The sequence below is a fragment of the Oryctolagus cuniculus genome, chromosome 6 (genome assembly GCF_964237555.1).
Source record: "Oryctolagus cuniculus chromosome 6, mOryCun1.1, whole genome shotgun sequence".
In the NCBI taxonomy this organism is placed as follows: domain Eukaryota; kingdom Metazoa; phylum Chordata; class Mammalia; order Lagomorpha; family Leporidae; genus Oryctolagus; species Oryctolagus cuniculus.
The window spans coordinates 37,647,615-37,666,921 of record NC_091437.1 but is presented as its reverse complement, the minus strand read 5'-3'; the positions used below and the strand labels follow the sequence as shown (position 1 = coordinate 37,666,921).

The window sequence follows — 19,307 nt, the reverse complement described above, 5'->3', positions numbered from 1 at the left end:
GAAAGCTGCCCAGACAGAGGCCTTCTCATGCTCCCCCCCCCCCCCACTCCCCAGGGCCTTGGCTTCACACCGAGCTAGGTGAGGACCCTTGGGTGCTCACAACTGCTTCGTGAGGCCCAGGCCCAGGCCCTGGCGATGGAGGTGACTTCTTCCCTCTTGCTGGGGCCTCACGACCTCCTTCCCACTCTCGCTGGGACGTCTCTGGACTCTGGGCTTCGTGTACCTTGGCAGGACTTGCTTGCTTAGCCTTCCACGGGGCTGGTGTGTCGGCTTTTGCTGTGGACGCCTTCACAGACGTGGGGGCGCCTAGGGCGCCTTTCACCGGGGAGGCCTTGACTTGGGGGTTTTTTACAGCCGGTTTCACCTAAGGAGACACGGAATACAGGACCTGAGGGAGGGGTCCTGCACACAGACCTTCATCTCTTCCTTCCCCACTGGGCCCTGAAGCCAGCGGAGCAGTGAGTGACTGGCAGGTCTCACCTGGGCTGGGGTCATGGCTGCAGGTGCCTCCCTTCCGCTGTCTGACTCCTCGCTGCTGCTCTCTGAATCCTCCTTCTTCCCCAGCTGGGCCTGGGCAGCTGCAGGCCCTGCCTTGCCAGGGGGTACTAGAGGGACCCCTTTCCTGGGGGACTCCTTGGCAGGGGCTGAGGCAGCTCTGACCTGGGGTGTCTTTCCCAAGGGCTTCACCTGGAATACGATAAACAGTTATCAGGAGAGGGAGTCCCGAGGGCGGGCATGTGCAGACAGGAGATCCATGTGGCACACGCAGCGGCGCTGGGGGCGGAGGCATTCCCGTGGCTCCCATCAGAGGGCAGCACAACGCCCTCCCCACCTCTGCCCTGGGCCTCACCTGAGCTGGTGCCTCCTCCTCACTGTCTGAGGACTCCTCACTGCTCTCAGAGTCCTCCTCCTGTGGCCTCCCAACGGGCCCCTTTTGGGCCGGGCCTGTTGTGGCCACTGCCTTCCCCAGGGCACTGTTCTGGGGGGCTCTCACAGGCAGCTTTACCTGAATTGCAAGGAAACACGAGACTGGAGATGGACCCCTTTAAGCTAAGCTCCCCACCACGGCTCGGGGAAGTCACCCCAGCCTATGCAGGACCCTGGGCCAGGCTGGGGGCTAGGCTCAGACCTCCTCTCTCTCTGCCCACCTCCCAGCCTCTCTTACGGCTTCTGGCCCCACTTGCCTTGGCTGGGGATCCCTGCTTGGCCTGGGCAGCTGCAGCGACAACTTTTCCAGGAGGTGATGTGACCCCTTCGGCTGAAGATGCTTTTGTAGCAGCTGCACTGGCCTTGGTCTGAGGGGTTCTCGCCGAGGCCTGTACCTGGAGGAAGAGGGAATTATGGCGGGAGAAGTGAGGGGTGATGGAGTCAGAGGCCTGAGGTTGGATTCTGCTGCTCCATCTGTGGCTGAGAACTTGAGCAAAGTGATCTCACCGGGCCTGTTTCCTCCTCAGTATATGGGGATGATCAGGCCCAGCTCTAGGCTGCTGCGGTGATTCAATGGACCCCGAGTGCCTGGCACATAATATCCGCTCAAATAAACGCATGGTTGTACGCACTCTTCTTAGCGTGAGTCCAGTGCAAGAGGGCCCAGAACACAGGCGCCTTCTAGGCTGCCTTTCAGCTAGGGGCCTCGTCATCAAGCCCTGGCTAACAGACTAGAAGTCAAGGACCACAAGAGGTAGGAAATCCAGCTCTTCTTCTTCTTGGCTGGAATGCTGAGCTGATAGCTGGAACTCAAGCAGCCAACCCTGTCTACGAGGCTGAGATGACAGAACATGAAGAAAACCAGTGCTATTTGAAGTTGTCTTGGGCTTTGCCTATCTTAACTGACATCCAGAGAATCCCTCGATGCCTGTCAGGGTCTCCAGCAAACACAGCTCTAGAGAGGTGAGAGCCACAGAGGGGGAGATGCCCAGCATGAGATCCTGACAGAAGAGAGAGAGCCCTGCTCCTGGGAACCAGGACAGGGAAGCGGGCAGCACCCCAAGGCCCTGACTCATTCAGACACGTCCTGTGGTCAGTGTCAGAAGACAGCCTTCCCCTGGCATCACGCACCCGCTGGAGACCAAGCGAAACAAAGAGCCAGAGTGCGGCGAGGAAAGCTCCCCAGAGCGCAGACACACGGCACGACCAGGTGGGGCGCACTCAAGGCGGCCGGAGGGGAATCACAGCTTCCACAAAGCAAAACCAAAGGCAAGGGGACTAACTTGACCTGCCGCATCCTGCTGCACAAAGAAAGGACTAAAATCAGACGAGACAGGTTCCCCAACCACAGCGCGATTAAACCAGAGATCAACAACAGAAAGCAACCTGGGTAATCCCAGATATTTGGAAATTCAACAACCTACTCCCAAATAACCCAAGGTTCAAAGAATAAAAATAAAACGCCCACCTTGTGGTGCAGGTGGGAGGCTCAGATGGAAAGACAAATATTTAAGTGATCTGCACAGTGAAACACCGTAAGGCACAGGGCGTGGAAGGCATGCCTGCAGCCTGGAGGCGGCCAGAGGAGCCTGCCGTGCCAGAAGGGGCCCCTGCACGGCTCATGACCTCAGGGAGGACTCCTAGGACCTCGGGTGCCACGAGGCAACTCAGAGCGGGGTGAAGAGACCACGACAATGTGTGCTCTCGTTCTGGGAAAAAAGAAATGACTAAGTTCCGAGCGATTACTGCAAACAAAACAGGGTGACAATGAAGAATGATAAACAGTGGGTGGCTGAGCAGAGGAGTGGGCCATCTCGCATTTGCCTCGCTCTTCCTTCCAGGATGGGGGAGCCGACCTCCAGGTCTGTTTTCCAGGAGCCGGGCCCACCCTTGGGTGATGAGTGAGGAGCTTGCTGGGTTGGCAGGTGAGATCTCACCCAAACTGGCTGACTTCCGATTTAAAGAGTAACGGGAGCCTCCGATGGGTTACATCACCTGCTAGGATACGGAGCTGGGACTTGAACCCAGGCAGTGCAGCTCTACCCCCGTGACATTTGCCTCTACCACACTGGAAATATGATCTCACCTGAACCTGTTCCTTGGAAGTCGCCCAAGCCAGGCACTCCCACTCACACCCCCAGGCCTTTGCACAGGCTTTCTCTGCCTGGAACACTATCCTCCCAGAGGCTGCGACCTGTCCGGTTCTGCTAGCCCAGGAGCACCCCCTCTGTCTCAATGCCAAGCCCTCTTGCTGGAATAACCCATATGCACATTCATGGTCCCATCTGGGTGGAACCTCCCTAAGGGCCAGACCAGGAGAGCACATGATGAGAAAATACTCAGCAGACTGCGTGCAAACATGCGAAATCTCAGTGGGGTTTAAAAGGGCACAAAAGGAGCCGGTAGACCTCTGATGGGCAGAGATAAGAATGGAAAGAAAGGAATGAGGCTGCCCAGGCTTCTGTATAGCCAGGGACAACAGCAGCCCCAGAAAAGCCTTCTCAGCCCTGGCCCTGGCCCAGGTACAGGTGGGGTGGGCTGGCTCCGCCCAGGCCTCACCTGTGCTGGAGTGGAGGCAGCCTGCGCACTGTCAGACTCCTCCTCGCTGCTCTCAGAGTCCTCATGAGCCTTGGCTTTGATCTGGACCGCAGGCCCCATCTTTCCAGGGAGCAGAGGTGTGGTCGCCGGGGCAGCTTTCGCCTGGAGGCCTTTGCCCACAGAGGTCACCTGGAAGGACAGGCAGAAGAGCACGTCTCAGAGGAGCCTGGAGCAGCATGGGAGCCGCCCCGAGGTCCGCCGAGCCCACACAGGCCTCACTGTTGCAGCAGGAGCTGTCTCCTCCTCGCTCTCTGACTCCTCACTGCTCGAGGAGACCTCCTGGGGCCTCCGGGCGCCCCAGGCCACAGCTGGGGACGAGGCGGTGGCCGGAGAGGTGGCTGTGCCAGCCTTCCAGGGGGCTGGGGTGCCCACTCGCACGGGGGCGACCTTGGTATTTGCAGGGGTAACAGGGGTGCCTTTCTTGGGAGAGGCCTTGGCTTGAGTTTTCAGAGCTGGTTTTGCCTGAGGGGACACAGAGGGCAGAGGCTGGAACGGCTCCTGGATTCAGAGCCCTGTCTGTCCTCAGCTGGAGCCCTGCTGCTGCCCCCACCAGCCAGAGCCCACGTTCTGACCAAGGAGCAGCCAAGCTCCCTGCAGGGCTGGCTGGTGGGGGCAGCTCCTGGTCTGCCAGGCCTCACCTGAGCTGGAGTCGTGGCTGTGGGTGCCTCCTCCACGCTGTCAGAGGACTCCTCGCTGCTTTCTGAGTTTTCCTTGGCCCTTTCAGCCTTCACCTGGGTGGCCCCGGGCCCCAACTTCTGGGAAGGTGCCATGGCCACATCTTTCCCCAAGGGTCCCTTGGTGGGACCTGAGGCAGGTCTGACCTGGAGGATTTTCCCTGGGGGCTTTGCCTGGTGGAAGACACACAGGATCAGCAGAGGGGACCTACAGGGTGCAAGTGTACAGACACGAGGGCCCAAATGGCCAACAGAGAACCCCAGGGGGCTCCTAGCACTGACAAGAGAAAGCAGGGGCTTGCAAGACGGGGCCTCACCTGGGTGGCAGACACAGCCGGGGTCGTCTCCCCCTCGCTGTCCGACTCCTCCTCGCTGCTGCTGTCTGACTCGTCCTCCGGCTTAACCACCTGAGTCAAAGGGGCTGCAGGCGCTGCCTTCCCAGGGGGTGCTAGGCCAGTGCCTTTCCCCGAGGGCCCTGCGCCCACAGTAGGTGCGGGTCTGACCCAGGAATTCTTCCCTGAGGGCTTCACCTGGGAAGGACAAAGGACAACAAGATCAAGGTGGGGTCCAGGGCAGGAGGGATAGGCCCACCAGGGCCCTTCCAGGCAGGGCTCCGCCACGTAGGGGGTCCTGCAGCTCACCTGAGCTGGGCTCACAGTGACGCCCATGGCTGCCGGGGTCTCCTCATCGCTGTCCGACTCCTTGCTGCTGCTCTCTGAGTCCACCTCCAGCTTCCCTACTTGGGCCTGGGTGGCTGCAGGTCCTGTTTTGCCAGGAGCCACTGGAAGGGTCCCTTTCCTGGGAGACCCCTTGGCAGGGGCAAAGGCAGCTCTGACCTGGGGAGTCTTCCCTGGGGGCTTCGCCTAGAACACGGGGAGGGAGAGCAAGGTGGCCACGTGCAGAGACAGAGACCAGAAACTTTGTGGCAGCACAGAGAAAGGGCTTGGGGCCTTGTAGAGCAGGATACACGCCCTCCAAAAGCCAGGAGGGGAAGGGCCCAGGCCTCACCTGCAGTGGGGTCCTGGCAGCTGGCGTCTCTTCCTCGCTGTCAGATGATGCCTCGCTGCTGCTCCCCGAGTCCTCCTCTGGCCTGCCTGCCTTGGCCTGGGGGGCAATGAGCCCAGCCTTTCGAGGGGGTGCTGGGGTGACCACTTTACCAGGGGTCCCTTTGGCAGTGGTTGAGGAAGGTCTGACCTGGAGAACTTTCGTAGAGGCATTCACCTGGGAAAAGAGAAAGGGCAGTTTGTACTCCCCCTTCTAAAACCTGTCTGGTGATGCCTTAAGAGTACAGCCCAGAAGTCTAACTGGGGCTCACACGACCCCTGCCTGGCCTGGCTGGAGCCCCTTCAGCGCCGGCCAGCTTCACTTCATTCTCGCTCTTGGGGCACTACCGGCCCTGCCCCTTCCAACTGGCCCCTCAGTCCGTGGGTCCCCAACAGACATCACCTACTTAGCGTGGCTTGCCCCGGCCCGCTGGATGGCCTCCAAGGCTGCCCCACACATAGGGTGGTCACAGCCTGTCCCTGGTGGACTCCCATCAGTTGGGGGCCCGCGAGTCTAGAAAACCTCAGGAGTAGATTTGATCAGAACTACGGGAGAGGCCCACAAAGACCCAGAGAGAATGCGCATTCCCACGCCTCTGCCACCTCGGGGCCTGGCACTCACTGCGCTCCCTGCCACGAATGACCTTCCTAAAAAACCTCCCACGCACCCGCCCTCTGCTCCTAAGGTTTGCCCTAAACACTACATTTTAAATTGCCATTCCTGGGCGCGCACACGCACACACACACACCCCAACCCTCCTTCCTTCTCTAACGCTCACTGGCATGTGACAAAGGAAATCATTTATCTGCTGCCCTGATCCTTCTGTCCCCTTCCTGCTCTGATTCCAACAGCAGTCCACCCATGGGCACCCGCAGCCTCGGGGGCTAAGGTCCCTAGCAGGGGAAGGTAAGGGACTCCCTTCAGTAACGCGCTGCGTGCCTGCTCAGCCCTGCCTGGGAGGCCAGAGGCCTGGGCACAGGCCACTTCTCAGGGGCCTCCAGGCAGGTCCAGCAGGGATGAGGACAGCGGGCATTTATTACACAGGGAAACTGAGGAAAGCGGAGTAGAGTGCAGGACCCCCCTCAGGAAGGTGGCCATCCCTGGCTGTGTGTGGGCCAGAGGGCAGTTTCCAGGGGTCAGCTGTCCCCACTGTGCCTCCTGCACGCGGCTCTCCTTCCCCCCTCCAACTGCAGGGATGTCTTCAACAGAAATGTTCACCATGGCTACTCCGTCAGCCCCTGCGGGCCCCAGGAGAGCCAGGGTGCATGCAGGGGCCCCAATGGGCAGCCTTCCAGGCCTCACCTGGCTGGGCCTCCCTGCAGGGGCCTCCTCCTCACTGTCAGACTCCTCACTGCTCTCCGACTCCTCTTCCGGCTTCCTGGCCCTCGCGGCCAGGGTCAGTGCCCCTCCTTTGGCCTGGGGTGTCACAGCCCCCACCTTCCCAGGGGCCGGAGCTGCCCTTCTGGTTGCGGGCTCCTGGGCAGGGGCCGGTGGGGCTCTGATCGGGGCAGGTTTCGCTGACGGTGTCACCTGCAACGAGAGGACGGCGTTAGGAACCAGTGTGTCTGTTTCCCGTCAGCTGGAGGAGCCTCAGCCCACAGAGCCCTGCCCGACGCCGAATGACTGTTAGCCAGAGTCGGACAGACGCTGTCCCAAGGCCCATTTCACACAGGAGCACGGCAGCTCGGAGGTTGAATCGCTCAAGACCAGCGCACAGAGGCACGGCTCTGAGTGAACTCTCGGCTGTCAGGCTGGGGCTCCGCGTGGCATACACAGCCTTGTCTGCCCCTGAAATGACACACAATCATGGCCGCCGTCCCGAGGGCCAGGAGCCTGGCTCTGACCTCCAGTCCTGCCACTAGCTTGCTGGGCCACGTGAAGCACATTCCTCCCGCCCCTGAGCTCGGAGCCTTCTGAAACCACAGACGCCCACGGTGTTCAGAGCTCCAGATCTACCTCCTCACCTTCAGACCTCACCCTGAGCCTAACCGCCGTGTGGGAGCTCCGAGCCGGCCTCTGGCCCACCGAGGCTGTGTACCAGGGCAGGTGCCCCGGGTCGGCCGTGATTCCCTCTGTTGTTCAGGCCCAAGGTGAGGGATGTCAGGGCAGTGCTTCTCACTGGCTCTGTAGGGCCCGATGGTGAAGACACGAGGTGGGGAGCGGCCCACAGCCAGCCCGAGGAGAGAGGCGGGTGACGTCTCAGCCTTCACGGGGAGACAAGCACCTGGGCACCAGACGGCTGCATCCCTGACTCCTGCTGTCCTCCCTTTAGAACACCTTTCAAACGGGGCACCTTATCCCAGCACCACTCGCGCAGCCCCAGATGGTCTCCCTGCTTCCACTCTGCCTCACCCTCCCAGCAGGCTGCAGCCCGTGATCCCTCTGAAATCTGGACAAGGCCACCCTCTCTGTGCCTCAACCCCTGCAGTATCATCTCCCATCCCCTGGGAACAAAACGCAGCCTGCTTACGGTGCCGTCTTACGACCTCACGCTGTATCCCTGCCCCCTGGGTCACGCAGATCGGTATTTTTGCAAAGCACCAAATCCATTTGCCTCTTTGTCTGCACACTCTGCCTCTGCAGCCTGGGCCACTCATCCATGACAGCCTCATGCTCTCCCTTCAGAGTGGCCATTACTACTGTGGTCAAACAGTCTGAGGGACGCCCCTCCCATCTGGTTCTCCAAAGTGTTACAAGGACTGGCGCTAGCAGGTACACAAGGAATGACTTGCAAGAAAGCCACACACCCAGAGGCCTGCCTGACTCTAGCCCAGCACCCCTAGTGGGCCTAGAAACCTCTGAGCAAGCTCACTCCCACCTGCATCTCTTTCTAATGGAATGCCCTCACCCCACACCCCTTCTCAGGGACACCCGCTGGGCTCAGGTCACCTGCCTATTCCACAGGGCTCCCCTCCCTGGCAGCAACCCTGCCAGCTCCCAGTCCCTGGGCTCTGGAATCTGGGAGGGCGGGAAGCTGGGTCCAATTACCTCCACATCCGTCTCATCGCTCGAGCTGGAGGTGTCCTCGCTGGAGCTGTCGGCCTGGCTCGCTGACACCAACCCTGAGGGACAGACACAGTGGGGACTGAGGGCTATCGTTCCAGACCCACCTGCGCCTTCCCCCACCAGGTGCTGAGCACTGGCTCCCCAGCTGCACAGTTACAGCTCTGCCCGCCCTTGGAACCCCCATCTGAAGGGAATACCATCATCACCCTGCTTTCCCGCACACCTGAGGCTGTGCTAGAATGGGCGCAACAACCCTGCACCTGGGTTTATAAATGTTCCAGTCACCTGCACACGCACTGAAGCAGGTAGGGCACACTGGCTGCTTCACACAGGAAATGGGGGCAAACCCAGGCTCTTCAGGGAAGTCTAAGCTGCCAGGGATCCATGTAGCCCCCCAGAAATGTCCACCCACTCCCGAGGCTGCTCAGACTCCATTGGGAGAGCTGAAGTAGTGTCCCTCCCACACCTAGGGGACCACAAAGGCCCGAGGCACAGGACACTCACTGTCCACAGCCCAACCTCTGGGTTCCAGAGTAGCCTGGAGCTTGACAAAGCAGTGCTCAGGCCTGCCTCCCCAGCCCAAACTCCCCAGCCCAGGGCTGCTCACCAGGCTTGGCGGTGGGTGCAGGGGCCGGGACACCGCCCTCCTCCTCGGTCTCTGAGGCCAAGACTGTGTTTGCTGAGGGTTCTCCTGACTTCCGGGCTGACTTCCCAGTCAGCAGGTGGGCTAGGGCCTTCCCAGAGGCAGGGTGTGGCACAGAGTTCACAGCCTTGGCCGCCTTGCTCTGTGCCTGCAGGGAAGGGAGAGACAGAGTGGTGAGTGCAGGGCACCCCACAGGGACACTTGGCTCATCACCCTCCTGAAGTTGTCTCCTCATCTTTAAGGGGGGGGGGGGGCACACAGCCCCCAGCTTGCAGGGCAGAGAGCTTTGAGGGAATGGGATTATAGTTCTTGGGACATACAAGCTACTTGCAGGGTGGGAAGCAGCAGTTTGGTGTGGCTATTGTCATCTTTGTAATTGCTTTTACACACTGTTGCTAACGCTGCAGGCACTTTCAGGGACACAATCCTTTATGCGTCTGGAGCATTGCCTATAGTTCCTGGTTCAAAAATCACTGTTAAGAACCTCAGGTATTAATGGTTCACTATGGTGTCTCTGCTGCCTAGCAGTGCCAGAGCATAACAGAGAGGCAAAGGGATGGAGGAGGAGAGAAACTGCCTGTCCCACTGCCTACCGTGGCCGTGGCCCACTGCAGGAGGCATCGCCCCCACCTTACTTGAAGAGGAGACTGTTCCATAGCTAGGTTATGTGAATCCAGGTGTCTTCACCAGCACAGGGGACTGTCCCCTACAGGGTACCACAACCACCACAGCAATGGCTGGCGAGGTGGGCCACTCACCTTGGCCTTTTCTTTCACGCCTGACGGCAAAGTCACTGCCGTAACAGAGGAGTTGACAGACGCTGGCCTTGGGGCTGCAAGACACAAACACACGTTGGATGAGCCAGATGAGCTTTTCACATCTGAGCATGGCAAACAGCTTTCATCTCACCCAGCACTTCACCTGCTACTGGCTGCTGAGAGGTGGCATGCGGACGCGATGCTGAACCCAGACTGGGGAGAGCCTGGGCAGCATTAGCATATCCCCCAGGAGTAGGAGAGAAGAGAACAGCACCACGCAAGCTGCTGCGTCCACATCCTCATGGACTCCCAACTCCACCGGCCATGTGAGACAGAGGCCTCCAGAAGGAAAAGGCTGCCCACTACCACACAGCCACCGCACAACTCCAGGAGGCACCAGTCACACGGGCCGCCACACCAGGAAGAAAGTCACTCAGCTGGAAGGTGCGAGGGTCGGGCAGCCCGGGCAGGCCCACAGAGAAAGCTGCTCAGGGCTCATGGACTGTCACAGGCAGCAGCACCCTGAGACCTGTGCCCAGTTACATGTGAGTTACGGATCCTCGGTGTTTGCATCTGGGCAGTAACGCGAGGTCTCAGGGGAAGATTTCTCAAATATGCTCTCAAGAAGGCTGTGGGGACGCATGGCACGATCTGACTCGCACCTGCACCTAACTCCACCTCTCTGTGTGACTATGGAGCCCTCTAAACACACTCACAAGGAGGGAAGGGGGAACACTGAACCTCCTGGCTCCAATCATTATCAACTGGTGGTTCCTTTCACTTATCTACTGTCTCATCCAGAGACTGCCAGACTTCTTATCATGTTGTCCACAACATCTCAGGACATTTCTCTCAATGAAGACTCTTCGAAAAGTATGTAATTTCATTCTAACAGCTTACAAAACTCAACTGTTAGCTCAATTCAACTGTTAGCCAGGATGAGATTGCACCACTGTTTTCAAGAGTACATAGGTCTGGCCGGCGCCGTGGCTCAATAGGCTAATCCTCCACCTTGCGGCGCCGGCACACCGGGTTCTAGTCCCGGTCGGGGCACCGGATTCTGTCCCGGTTGCCCCTCTTCCAGGCCAGCTCTCTGCTATGGCCAGGGAGTGCAGTGGAGGATGGCCCAGGTGCTTGGGCCCTGCACCCCATGGGAGACCAGGAAAAAGCACCTGGATCCTGGCTCCTGCCATCGGATCAGCGCGGTGCGCCAGCTGCAGCGGCGGCCATTGGAGGGTGAACCAACGGCAAAGGAAGACCTTTCTCTCTCTGTCTCTCTCTCTCACTGTCCACTCTGCCTATCAAAAATAAAAAAAAAAAAAAAAAAAAAAAAAAAAGAGTACATAGGTCTGCAGCTATGCACGTATCACCTGTGGATGGATGCAAAGGAAGTTTGAAAGGGGCCCCACAGAGAGGATTTCAGGAATGCGAGGGGGCAGGGCAGAACAGGGAACCGGCAGTTTTCCCTTTCATGTTTTTGTGCAGTTCAAAGTGAATCGTTTGGGCCGGCGCCGCGGCTCACTAGGCTAATCCTCCGCCTAGCGGCGCCGGCACACCGGGTTCTAGTCCCGGTTGGGGCGCCGGATTCTGTCCCGGTTGCCCCTCTTCCAGGCCAGCCCTCTGCTGTGGCCAGGGAGTGCAGTGGAGGATGGCTCAGGTGCTTGGGCCCTGCACCCCATGGGAGACCAGGAAAAGCACCTGGCTCCTGGCTCCTGCCATCGGATCAGCGCGGTGCGCCGGCCGCAGCGCGCCGGCCACGGCGGCCATTGGAGGGTGAACCAACGGCAAAGGAAGACCTTTCTCTCTGTCTCTCTCTCTCACTGTCCACTCTGCCTGTCAAAAAAAAAAAAATAAATAAAAATAAAAAAAAAATAAAAAAAAAATAAAAATAAAAACAAAGTGAATCGTTTGGGCATTTATCATTTAAGAAGATTAACCCACGACATAAAATATTTTATCTGGTATGATGACCTCAAACATTTTTTAAAAGCTTGGGAAAACAAATGAAAGAGTAATTTATGAAATTGTAGGTGGCAAGAATATGGGTAATTTTTTCCCTACCTTTTTTCAAATTAATTTTCAATTATGAATCCTCTATAATGAATCTTGCATTTCTTTTATAATTAGAAAATACATTTAAAAATCAAAAAATTGTCTTCTATGTAAGCTAAAAAGAAAACAATAATACAAAGTGTAGGAGAGAGGGGTGGATGGAGCACAGGGCCCTGGAACATGGGTGTGGATGGGCTGCCAAGGCCTTCACCGGGTCACCCTGCCAACACTCAAACCAGAGTGCTCAGCACAGTCTCTGAGTGCGAGCGTGGACTCTGCCCCAGTAATGGAAGGTCAGCAACTCTGACACAGCCCATAGGAGAGGCATCCGGAGGCTGCCCTCTGGGATCCCAGGCAGCACTTCTGGAAACGTGGGCTTCCTCCCACCTCTATCAGAGCCATCCGGAAGACACCCATGGAGGGGTGACCACGTGTGCACCCAAGAAGACAGTAAGGGTGCACCTGGTGTTGCTACTTCAGCTTGGAGATAGAGCACAAGGGATGAGCACAGATGGGTACTCCAAAGACCTGTGGCCCCGCCCCAACTTCCCCTGAAAATGCTGGCCTCCCCAGGCTCACTAAATGAAAGACCATGTCTTGGCACAGCCCCATACCCCACAGGCTGTCTCCAAAGGGCACAGGCCCAGGGATCCCAGCAGCACCTGCACGCAGGGCTCTTACTGGTTTTGGCAAGTAGGGCTTCTGCTTCTTCCTCCTCTTCCGAGCTCTCGGAGCTGCTGATGGGGTCTGACACGCGGGTCTTCTTGGCTTGCAGTGCCGCATCGTCCTCGGCCTTCCTCTTCTGGCCGAGCTCCGAGGTTCTGCAGGACAGAGGGACAGGTGATAGCAACTGCGCCGCAGGACGGAGACCTCGCCACATCCTCCCAGCCCCCAAAGGACACATGCGGAAATTTAACAGCGACAAAAACAGTTTTTTTGCATTCCCACTCCACACGAGTGCTTTTACAATTCCTGATGGGTCTTTTTTTTTTTAAGATTTATTTATTTATTTATTTAAAAGTCAGAGTTACACAGAGAGAGGGAGGGAGGGAGGGAGGGAGGGAGAGAGACAGAGAGAGAGAGACAGAAAATCTTCCATCCGCTGGTTCGCTCCCCAATTGGCCAGAATGGCCAGAACTGTGCTGATCCAAAGCCAGGAGCCAGGAGCTTCTTCTGGGTCTCCCCTGCAGGTACAGGGTCTCGAGCACTTGGGCCATCTTCTATTGCTTTCCCAAGCCATAGCAGAGAGCTGGATCAGAAGTGGAGCAGCCAGGTCTCGAACCGGCGCCCATATGGGATGCCAGCACTGCAGGCGGTGGCTTTACCCGCTACACCACAGCACTGCCCCCCACCCTCCCGTTGCTCTTTAAAATAATCACGCTGGTGGGTAAGGTCAGATTGTATCAGAAGCTCTCAGGCACTGCGTGGTGGGTGCCGGCCCGGGCAAGCACTGCTCAACACCACCAGGTGCCTCACCTCCAGAACTCACTGCTGCGCGGGGCCCTCATCCTGGGAGACTGCCCAGGTGCGCCTTGGCTCTCAGGCCTCAGCATGCTCACCGCCTCCCCCAGCAGCCTCCTGTTTCATTTCCTTCCCAGTACTTTTCTAGATACCCTGCTGGTTTACTTACATCCTGCTCGCCTCCCCCGCTACACAGGAAGGCCTGGGCAGGGGGAGAAGAGGGCTGGCAGCTCAGCACAGTGTCCTCAAGCACATATCTCAAGGAGTTAACCCCCAAGTGACCTGCCCAGGGCCGACGGCGGGCGGGGGGCTGAAGCGGGCAGGACACGCAGGCAGATGACCCTTCAAGTTTGACCTCTTTTGATTTCGCCCTCCCACCCGCAAGGAGTCCCTGCCCATGCCCCGCGTTCTCCAGCAGGCACTGACTGCCATGCCAGGGCGGGGTGAGGGGCTGGGTGCCTTGTCTGCAGGAGGGCCACTTGTCAGGAGTCTCCTGCTAAAAACAAGTTTCATTTACTGCACGTTATCAGCTCATTCTGCCTCTTCCCTCCCAACAAGGTGTAAGATCCACAAAAGCAGCGATTTTTCTCTCTGGTTTGTTCCCAGAATAGTGCCTGCCCCCTAACAGGTGCTCAACACAGAAACAGAGAAGAAAGCCTCCAGTCAGCCCGGTGTGGCACTCTGTAGAGTCCCAGGCTTAATCCTCACCATGCCATGAGACAACTACCATTATTCTTATTTTACAAATGGAAACAGACTCAGGGAGGCCAGGGCACTCATTTGATGTCACAGAGCTGGCAGCTGGGTCTGCACTCTGTGGGGAACCGCTAGGCTAGGCTGCCTTGGAGGTGGGAGGTCCTCGTCCCTCTCAGTAACCCTCACCGATGGAAGGGGCCGGCAGCACGCGATGGGTCTCCCTGGAGGGTCTGCTGGGGACGTGCTTTCAGTAACACCCAGACACTTGGGCAGGCCCGAGGTGAGGCCACGCAGGTGTGCCCTGTGCTGCGAGCTCCCCTCCGCAGCAGACAGCCAAGCACTTGGGCTGGCCTGGCCGGGTTTCCAACGAGCTTAGCTCTCCACTGGGGGCGGGGGCTGTTTCCACAGAGCTGCTGCCTTTGCTAGTGGGAGGACCCACCAGCAGGGATGACAGGGAGCTCCAACCTGCCTTCCCCCCACCCCTCAAGTAGCCCACCTCATTTTTGGATTGCTCCAATAATCAAGTGCTTGTATTGAGAAGGTAAAAATCTGTCTTCCTGAAACTGGTATACGTGGGGCCCACTCCTGTCTCCCAGAGCCTCAGAGAATGCATCACTCCCTTTTTAATCAAAGATGTGCAGACAAGGGTGGGCGTTTGGCTTAGCAGTTGAGACACGGTTGGGACGCCTGCATCCATATTACAGCGCATGGATTTGGGAACCAGCTCTGATCTGGATTCCAGCTTCCTAGTGATACAGACCCTGGGAGGCAGCAGCAATGACTCAAGTACTTGAGTCCCCATCACCCATGTGGGAGACCTGCATTAAGCTCCTGGCTGCTCCAACCTTCTGCCTGGCCCAAGCCCCAGCCATTTGAGGCATCTGGGGAGTGAACCAGTGGACAGAAGCTCTCCGTCTCTCTCTGCTTCTCAAATAGGTAAAAATTAAAGAAAAAAGAAAACCACAGAGGACCTGAAGTTTAAGAAACCAACCAACCAAGAGCAGGCAGTGGTCCCCCACCATGCCCCCCAGCAGCCTCTTTTACAGCCTGGACAACTCGACACCCACTGCCTTTCCTCCCGGGACAGCTCTGCAGGGCCTTCGCTCTCCTGGTTGCCCGTAGCAACCAAATCACTCCTTTGCTCATAGATGCTGGGATTCTTCCCTGTCCTTGGAGTATCTCAGTCTTACATGCTCCATGGGCATTCTACATTCAACACTGTCCTTGAAATCTTTCCCTGCAAACGGAGCTCCAGTCTATGCTCCATGCACACACCCACCTTCCATCCAGGCGTACAGGCCAGACCTGGAAGCCAACCAGATGCTTCTTTTCCAAGCTACTCACAGACCCCACTTTCATCTCAACGGTCCTGGAATCCACTGTCTGGCTCCTCTCTTAGCCCTGTCTCAAGTGGGTCTCACCACGGACTGAGTGATCGCCTCTCCCCCTGCTTCACTCTTCCATGGCTCCCACAGCCCTTGGGTCAAGACACAAGTCCACACCACGGGTCAGCAGGCTCACATGTACCGTAGCCAGCCACAGGCCTCAGCAGTTCCCACTGTGGGCACAGTCTGCCTGCCTTTTTTTACAACTGTGCCTAGTTTACTCCCCAGCTTCCTTCACTCTCAACTCCAGGCCACCTCAGAGGCCTTCTCCAAAACCCCAAGTGGCCAGATTCACGTGGTGGGGGCGCCAGGTACCCCTGCCTCATAACCCTACTACTCTAATTCTGTATTCACCTGGTTCATTCTTTGACCCACGCCTGTCTCCTTGACTACACTATCAGCTGCAGGAAAGGATGATGTCCTCTGTCTTATGACAGCAGCTACATACCGAGAACGGGGCTTAACATTCAGAAGGGGCTCAACGCACGTTGGCCCAATGAGTAACAAGTTGACGAGATACTTGTATTCTTAAGAGACTACAGCTCCCAATGTCTCTTCCAACAGCATGATACTCAGAAAGACCCACCTAGGGGATGTGACCTGGCTTCCTGGGGACAGATCTGGACTACACCACCAGCCTGGCTCGGTCCCAGCTGGCTGCCTGGAGTGGCCCTTCTCCGCCCCAGCCCCCGCGGACTTACTGTTGCCAGTGCGTATAGATGTCCAGAAGGGTTACGGGCTGAGTCAGGAAAGTTTTCTGCAGAGAGGAAGAGAGAGCCACAGTTAACCCTCCAGCACAGTGAGGGCCCTGCCTCCCCCAGCTCCCCCGGCCTCTCGACTCCCACAGACAGCTGGTTTCAGAAGAGAGCTTTTTGCTCTGGAAAGTCTCTCTTCTTAGCCCTGCCAGGACCATCCAAACCACCCGGAGCCAAGAAGGGCAAACAGCTCCAGTGAAAACCCTTAACAGAACAGTATGCGGCTCCTCTGAGAGGCTGGAGTTGGAGAGTTCTAAGCTAGCATTTATACAATCTGCAGCCTTCCCAGTATTCGTACCCTTGACCACCCCCCCCCCTTTTTAAAAAGATTTATCTATTTATTTGAAGGTCAGTGAACCAGCACCGTGGTGCAGTAGGTTAGTTGTCTGCCTGTGGCGCCAGCATTCCATATGGGCGCCAGTTCTAGTCCCAGCTGCTCCTCTTCCAGTCCAGCTCTCTGCTGTGGCCTGGGAAAGCAGTAGAGGATGGCCCAAGTGCTTGGGCCCCTGCACCTCAAGAGACAGGGAAGAAGCACCTGGCTCCTGATTGGTCAGCTCCGGCTGTTGTGGCCATCTGGGGAGTTAACCAACAGAAGGAAGACCTGTCTCTGTTTCTCCCTCTGTCTATAACTCTACCTCTCAAATAAATAAAAAAAACTTAAAAAAAAGAAAGAAAGTCAAAGTTACACAGAGAAAGAAGGAAAGGCAGAGAGAGAAAGGTCCTCCATCCGCTGGTTCACTCCCCAATTGGCCGCAATGGCCGGAGCTGCGCCAATCTGAAGCCAGGAGCTTCCTCTGGGTCTCCCACAAGGGTGCAGCGGCCCAAGGACTTGGGCCATCTCCCACTGCCTTCCCAGGCCACAGCAGAGCTGGATCAGAAGTGGAGCAGCCAGGAATCGAACTGGCGCTCATACGGGATGCCGGGACTGAGGGAGCAGCTTTACTCCCTACATCACAGTGTGGGCCCCTGACCTTGTAAAAGACTCTCAAAGGTCTTACCAGTCACTGTCCCCAAAGCGGGAACCACAGCCCAGACTAGAGCCATCCAGCTGTCCTGACTGCCATCCACTGGTGCCCAGGGAAAAGACTGTGCCCAAATGGTGCCAGTCTCTAGGTAGTGGCAAGGGGGAAAAGGTGGACTCCAGACTCTCAGAGCAGAGGCCAGAGGGCCTACTCTCTCAGCACATGTCAAGATCCCAGAACGTCAAGTGCTTCAAGGAGGCCGGGTCAGGAGCCTGGGCAGAGCTCCTCTGTGGAGTGGCTGGGCTATTCACGTCACCTCTTCAAACTTCAGACTCCTTGATGGCGTGGGGATGGCAGCAGATTGCTCTCGGGTCTGAGGGGGACCTCAGTGCCCAGTGCAGGACCAGGAACACTGAGAGCTTGCGCGTCAGCGTCACTGTGCTCCCCCAGGCTCGGTGGCACCTCACTGTCCTCAGATGTCGGGCCACCTTGCTGTTCCTGCTGTCTGGAACGCTCTCTTGCCTGCTAACCAGGCAACTCCTACTCTTCCTTTAGGACTCTGGCCAAATGTCACCTTAAGGCGGCTTCCTGGACCACCCTACTCATAACTGAACCCAGACACACCTGCCTCAGTTTCACGGCCAGCACCTACCACCACCGTGTGCGCTACATCATTAACTTATTTTAAAAAATCTATGTCATCCGTCTGCTGCTGGCAGGCCCGCCCCCTGGACAGCGTATATGGCTGCCTAGGCATACGTATCAATAAGACGGGTGCTAGATCCTGCTCCCTCATCTGCTCTGCACTCCAGCGCCTTACAGCTGCTCCTCGGTGGAGATCTAACTGCCCACGGGCCCGCGCCAGCCAGCCTCGGCCTCCATCCAGTCTCTGAGTCTCTGTACTTCCCACTTCTGCCACAGCAGACTTTCTAGAGGTCAGGGCCGACACAGCTCCCTCCCACCACAAGGCATGTGCACCTCTGCTGGGGAGAAAAACCCCTCTCCGCTCCAGATCTCTAACCAACTGCCACTTCCTCAGGGAAGCAGCTCCCCATATCCCCCACAAAGGCAATCTGCTATCCCGGCTGCCTCCCATTCTTCCCCACGGTAGTGTTAAACGCATACTTCGATGTCGGTCTCCCCGAGTAGACGGTAAGTTCCAAGGGGGCCGGGGAGGCTGCCCACGCCCACCCTTCTATCACCAGCACCCTGAGCACCCAGTAACTAGGAAACGAAGTAAGATATGAGTACGGCGTGGAGCCCTGAAGCGGTCCCACTCAGTACGGTGGTGAGGGGTCGTTAACACCCGAGTGTTAACCCAGAGCAACCACCAAAGGGTCCTTTCTCTTGGTGCCCTCGGGTGGGTGGGGGGGTCATCGCAATCCACTCTCGGCACCACGGCAGTCTCCCAGCCTCAAAGGGGTCGCATCGGGCCACGTGGCTAGACACAGGAAACTTAATACCACCGCTACCAGGAAGAGGGTGGAGGTAAGAGGCGCGGGAATTACAAAGTCCCGTGCGTCAGGTCACACGTTCCGGCCAGCCCACTGCACAGATGAGGAAACTGAGGTCCAGCGGGGCTGGAAGTCCCACGGGGAAGGCAGAGGCTTGGGCTTCTCCGGTACCCCCGGCCGCAACCCCGAGCACCGCGGGACCCGGTTCCAGGCGCCCGCCAGATCTCCAGGGGCGGGGCGCGGGCCGCCGCTCTCGAGAGCCTGCACGCGGCCCTCGCGCACGGCCCTCGCATGCTTACCTGGCCGCTCTGCTCCTTCACTTCCCGCGCCGCGCGCACATAGCCCGCCTGCAGCAGATGCTGGTAGATGAGCGGGAGCAGCTCCCGCCGCTTCCTGGCCTCCGCCATACCCGCGACCCCCGGCCGGCCGGCTCACCTGCACGCCCCCCTTAGTCCCCACCCGCCACTTCCCTCGTGCCCTTAGACCTCGCGCGTCCCACTTCCGGCTCCTCTTTCGCCCTGGCCGCGCGGCGCGCCGGGAAATGTAGTCTCCTCTCCGGGAGGAGCCGGCCCGTACACAGCGGGGGGAAGGGGCGGAGACTCAGCGGGAACAAGCCTCCCATTGGCTTGGGGGCGTGTCTATTCATAGCCCCGCCCTCTCGCCGGCCATGCTTTTGGTGAGTTCCACCCACTTCTCCATTCTTCAAGCTTCCTCTTTGAAGGGATTTGTCTTCGGTATACATTCTCTGACTGAGGCTGCTACTGCCCTCGCTCACCTCCTCACCCCTAATCTGCACCCTTCTCTAGACCCGAACTTGCAGTTACCCACTCATTGCTTCGTTCCACGCATTTTAGGATCCATGAATTAGACGTGTGTTATCACTAGCGTACTC

General features: G+C 57.9%; 1 protein-coding gene across 8 annotated transcripts in view; it reads right to left on the bottom strand.

Annotated features, from left to right (window-relative positions):
- TCOF1 (treacle ribosome biogenesis factor 1) overlaps window positions 1-18,888 on the bottom strand; it is a 34,507-nt gene extending 15,619 nt beyond the window's left edge. For 2 of the 8 annotated variants that reach the window (XR_011389816.1, XR_011389817.1), the window contains exons 1-17: window positions 18,715-18,888; window positions 15,946-16,001; window positions 12,384-12,523; window positions 9,651-9,724; window positions 8,857-9,040; window positions 8,232-8,305; window positions 6,546-6,773; window positions 5,208-5,420; window positions 4,841-5,062; window positions 4,517-4,729; window positions 4,164-4,373; window positions 3,745-3,987; window positions 3,487-3,654; window positions 1,185-1,322; window positions 851-1,006; window positions 481-687; window positions 224-364 (exon numbers count right to left, since the gene is read on the bottom strand). Coding sequence is in view for 6 of the 8 variants with exons in the window: in XM_070076316.1 (XP_069932417.1) it covers window positions 101-364; window positions 481-687; window positions 851-1,006; window positions 1,185-1,322; window positions 3,487-3,654; window positions 3,745-3,987; window positions 4,164-4,373; window positions 4,517-4,729; window positions 4,841-5,062; window positions 5,208-5,420; window positions 6,546-6,773; window positions 8,232-8,305; window positions 8,857-9,040; window positions 9,651-9,724; window positions 12,384-12,523; window positions 15,946-16,001; window positions 18,715-18,822 (2,898 nt within the window). In the remaining 2 variants the exon portion in view is untranslated. Of the gene's footprint in view, window positions 1-100; window positions 365-480; window positions 688-850; window positions 1,007-1,184; window positions 1,323-3,486; window positions 3,655-3,744; window positions 3,988-4,163; window positions 4,374-4,516; window positions 4,730-4,840; window positions 5,063-5,207; window positions 5,421-6,545; window positions 6,774-8,231; window positions 8,306-8,856; window positions 9,041-9,650; window positions 9,725-12,383; window positions 12,524-15,945; window positions 16,002-18,714 lie in introns of all 8 variants that reach the window. The other 6 variants (XM_008255258.4, XM_070076317.1, XM_070076316.1 and 3 more) reach the window with 5 other exon arrangements.
- Between the last annotated feature and the right edge of the window lie 419 nt (window positions 18,889-19,307).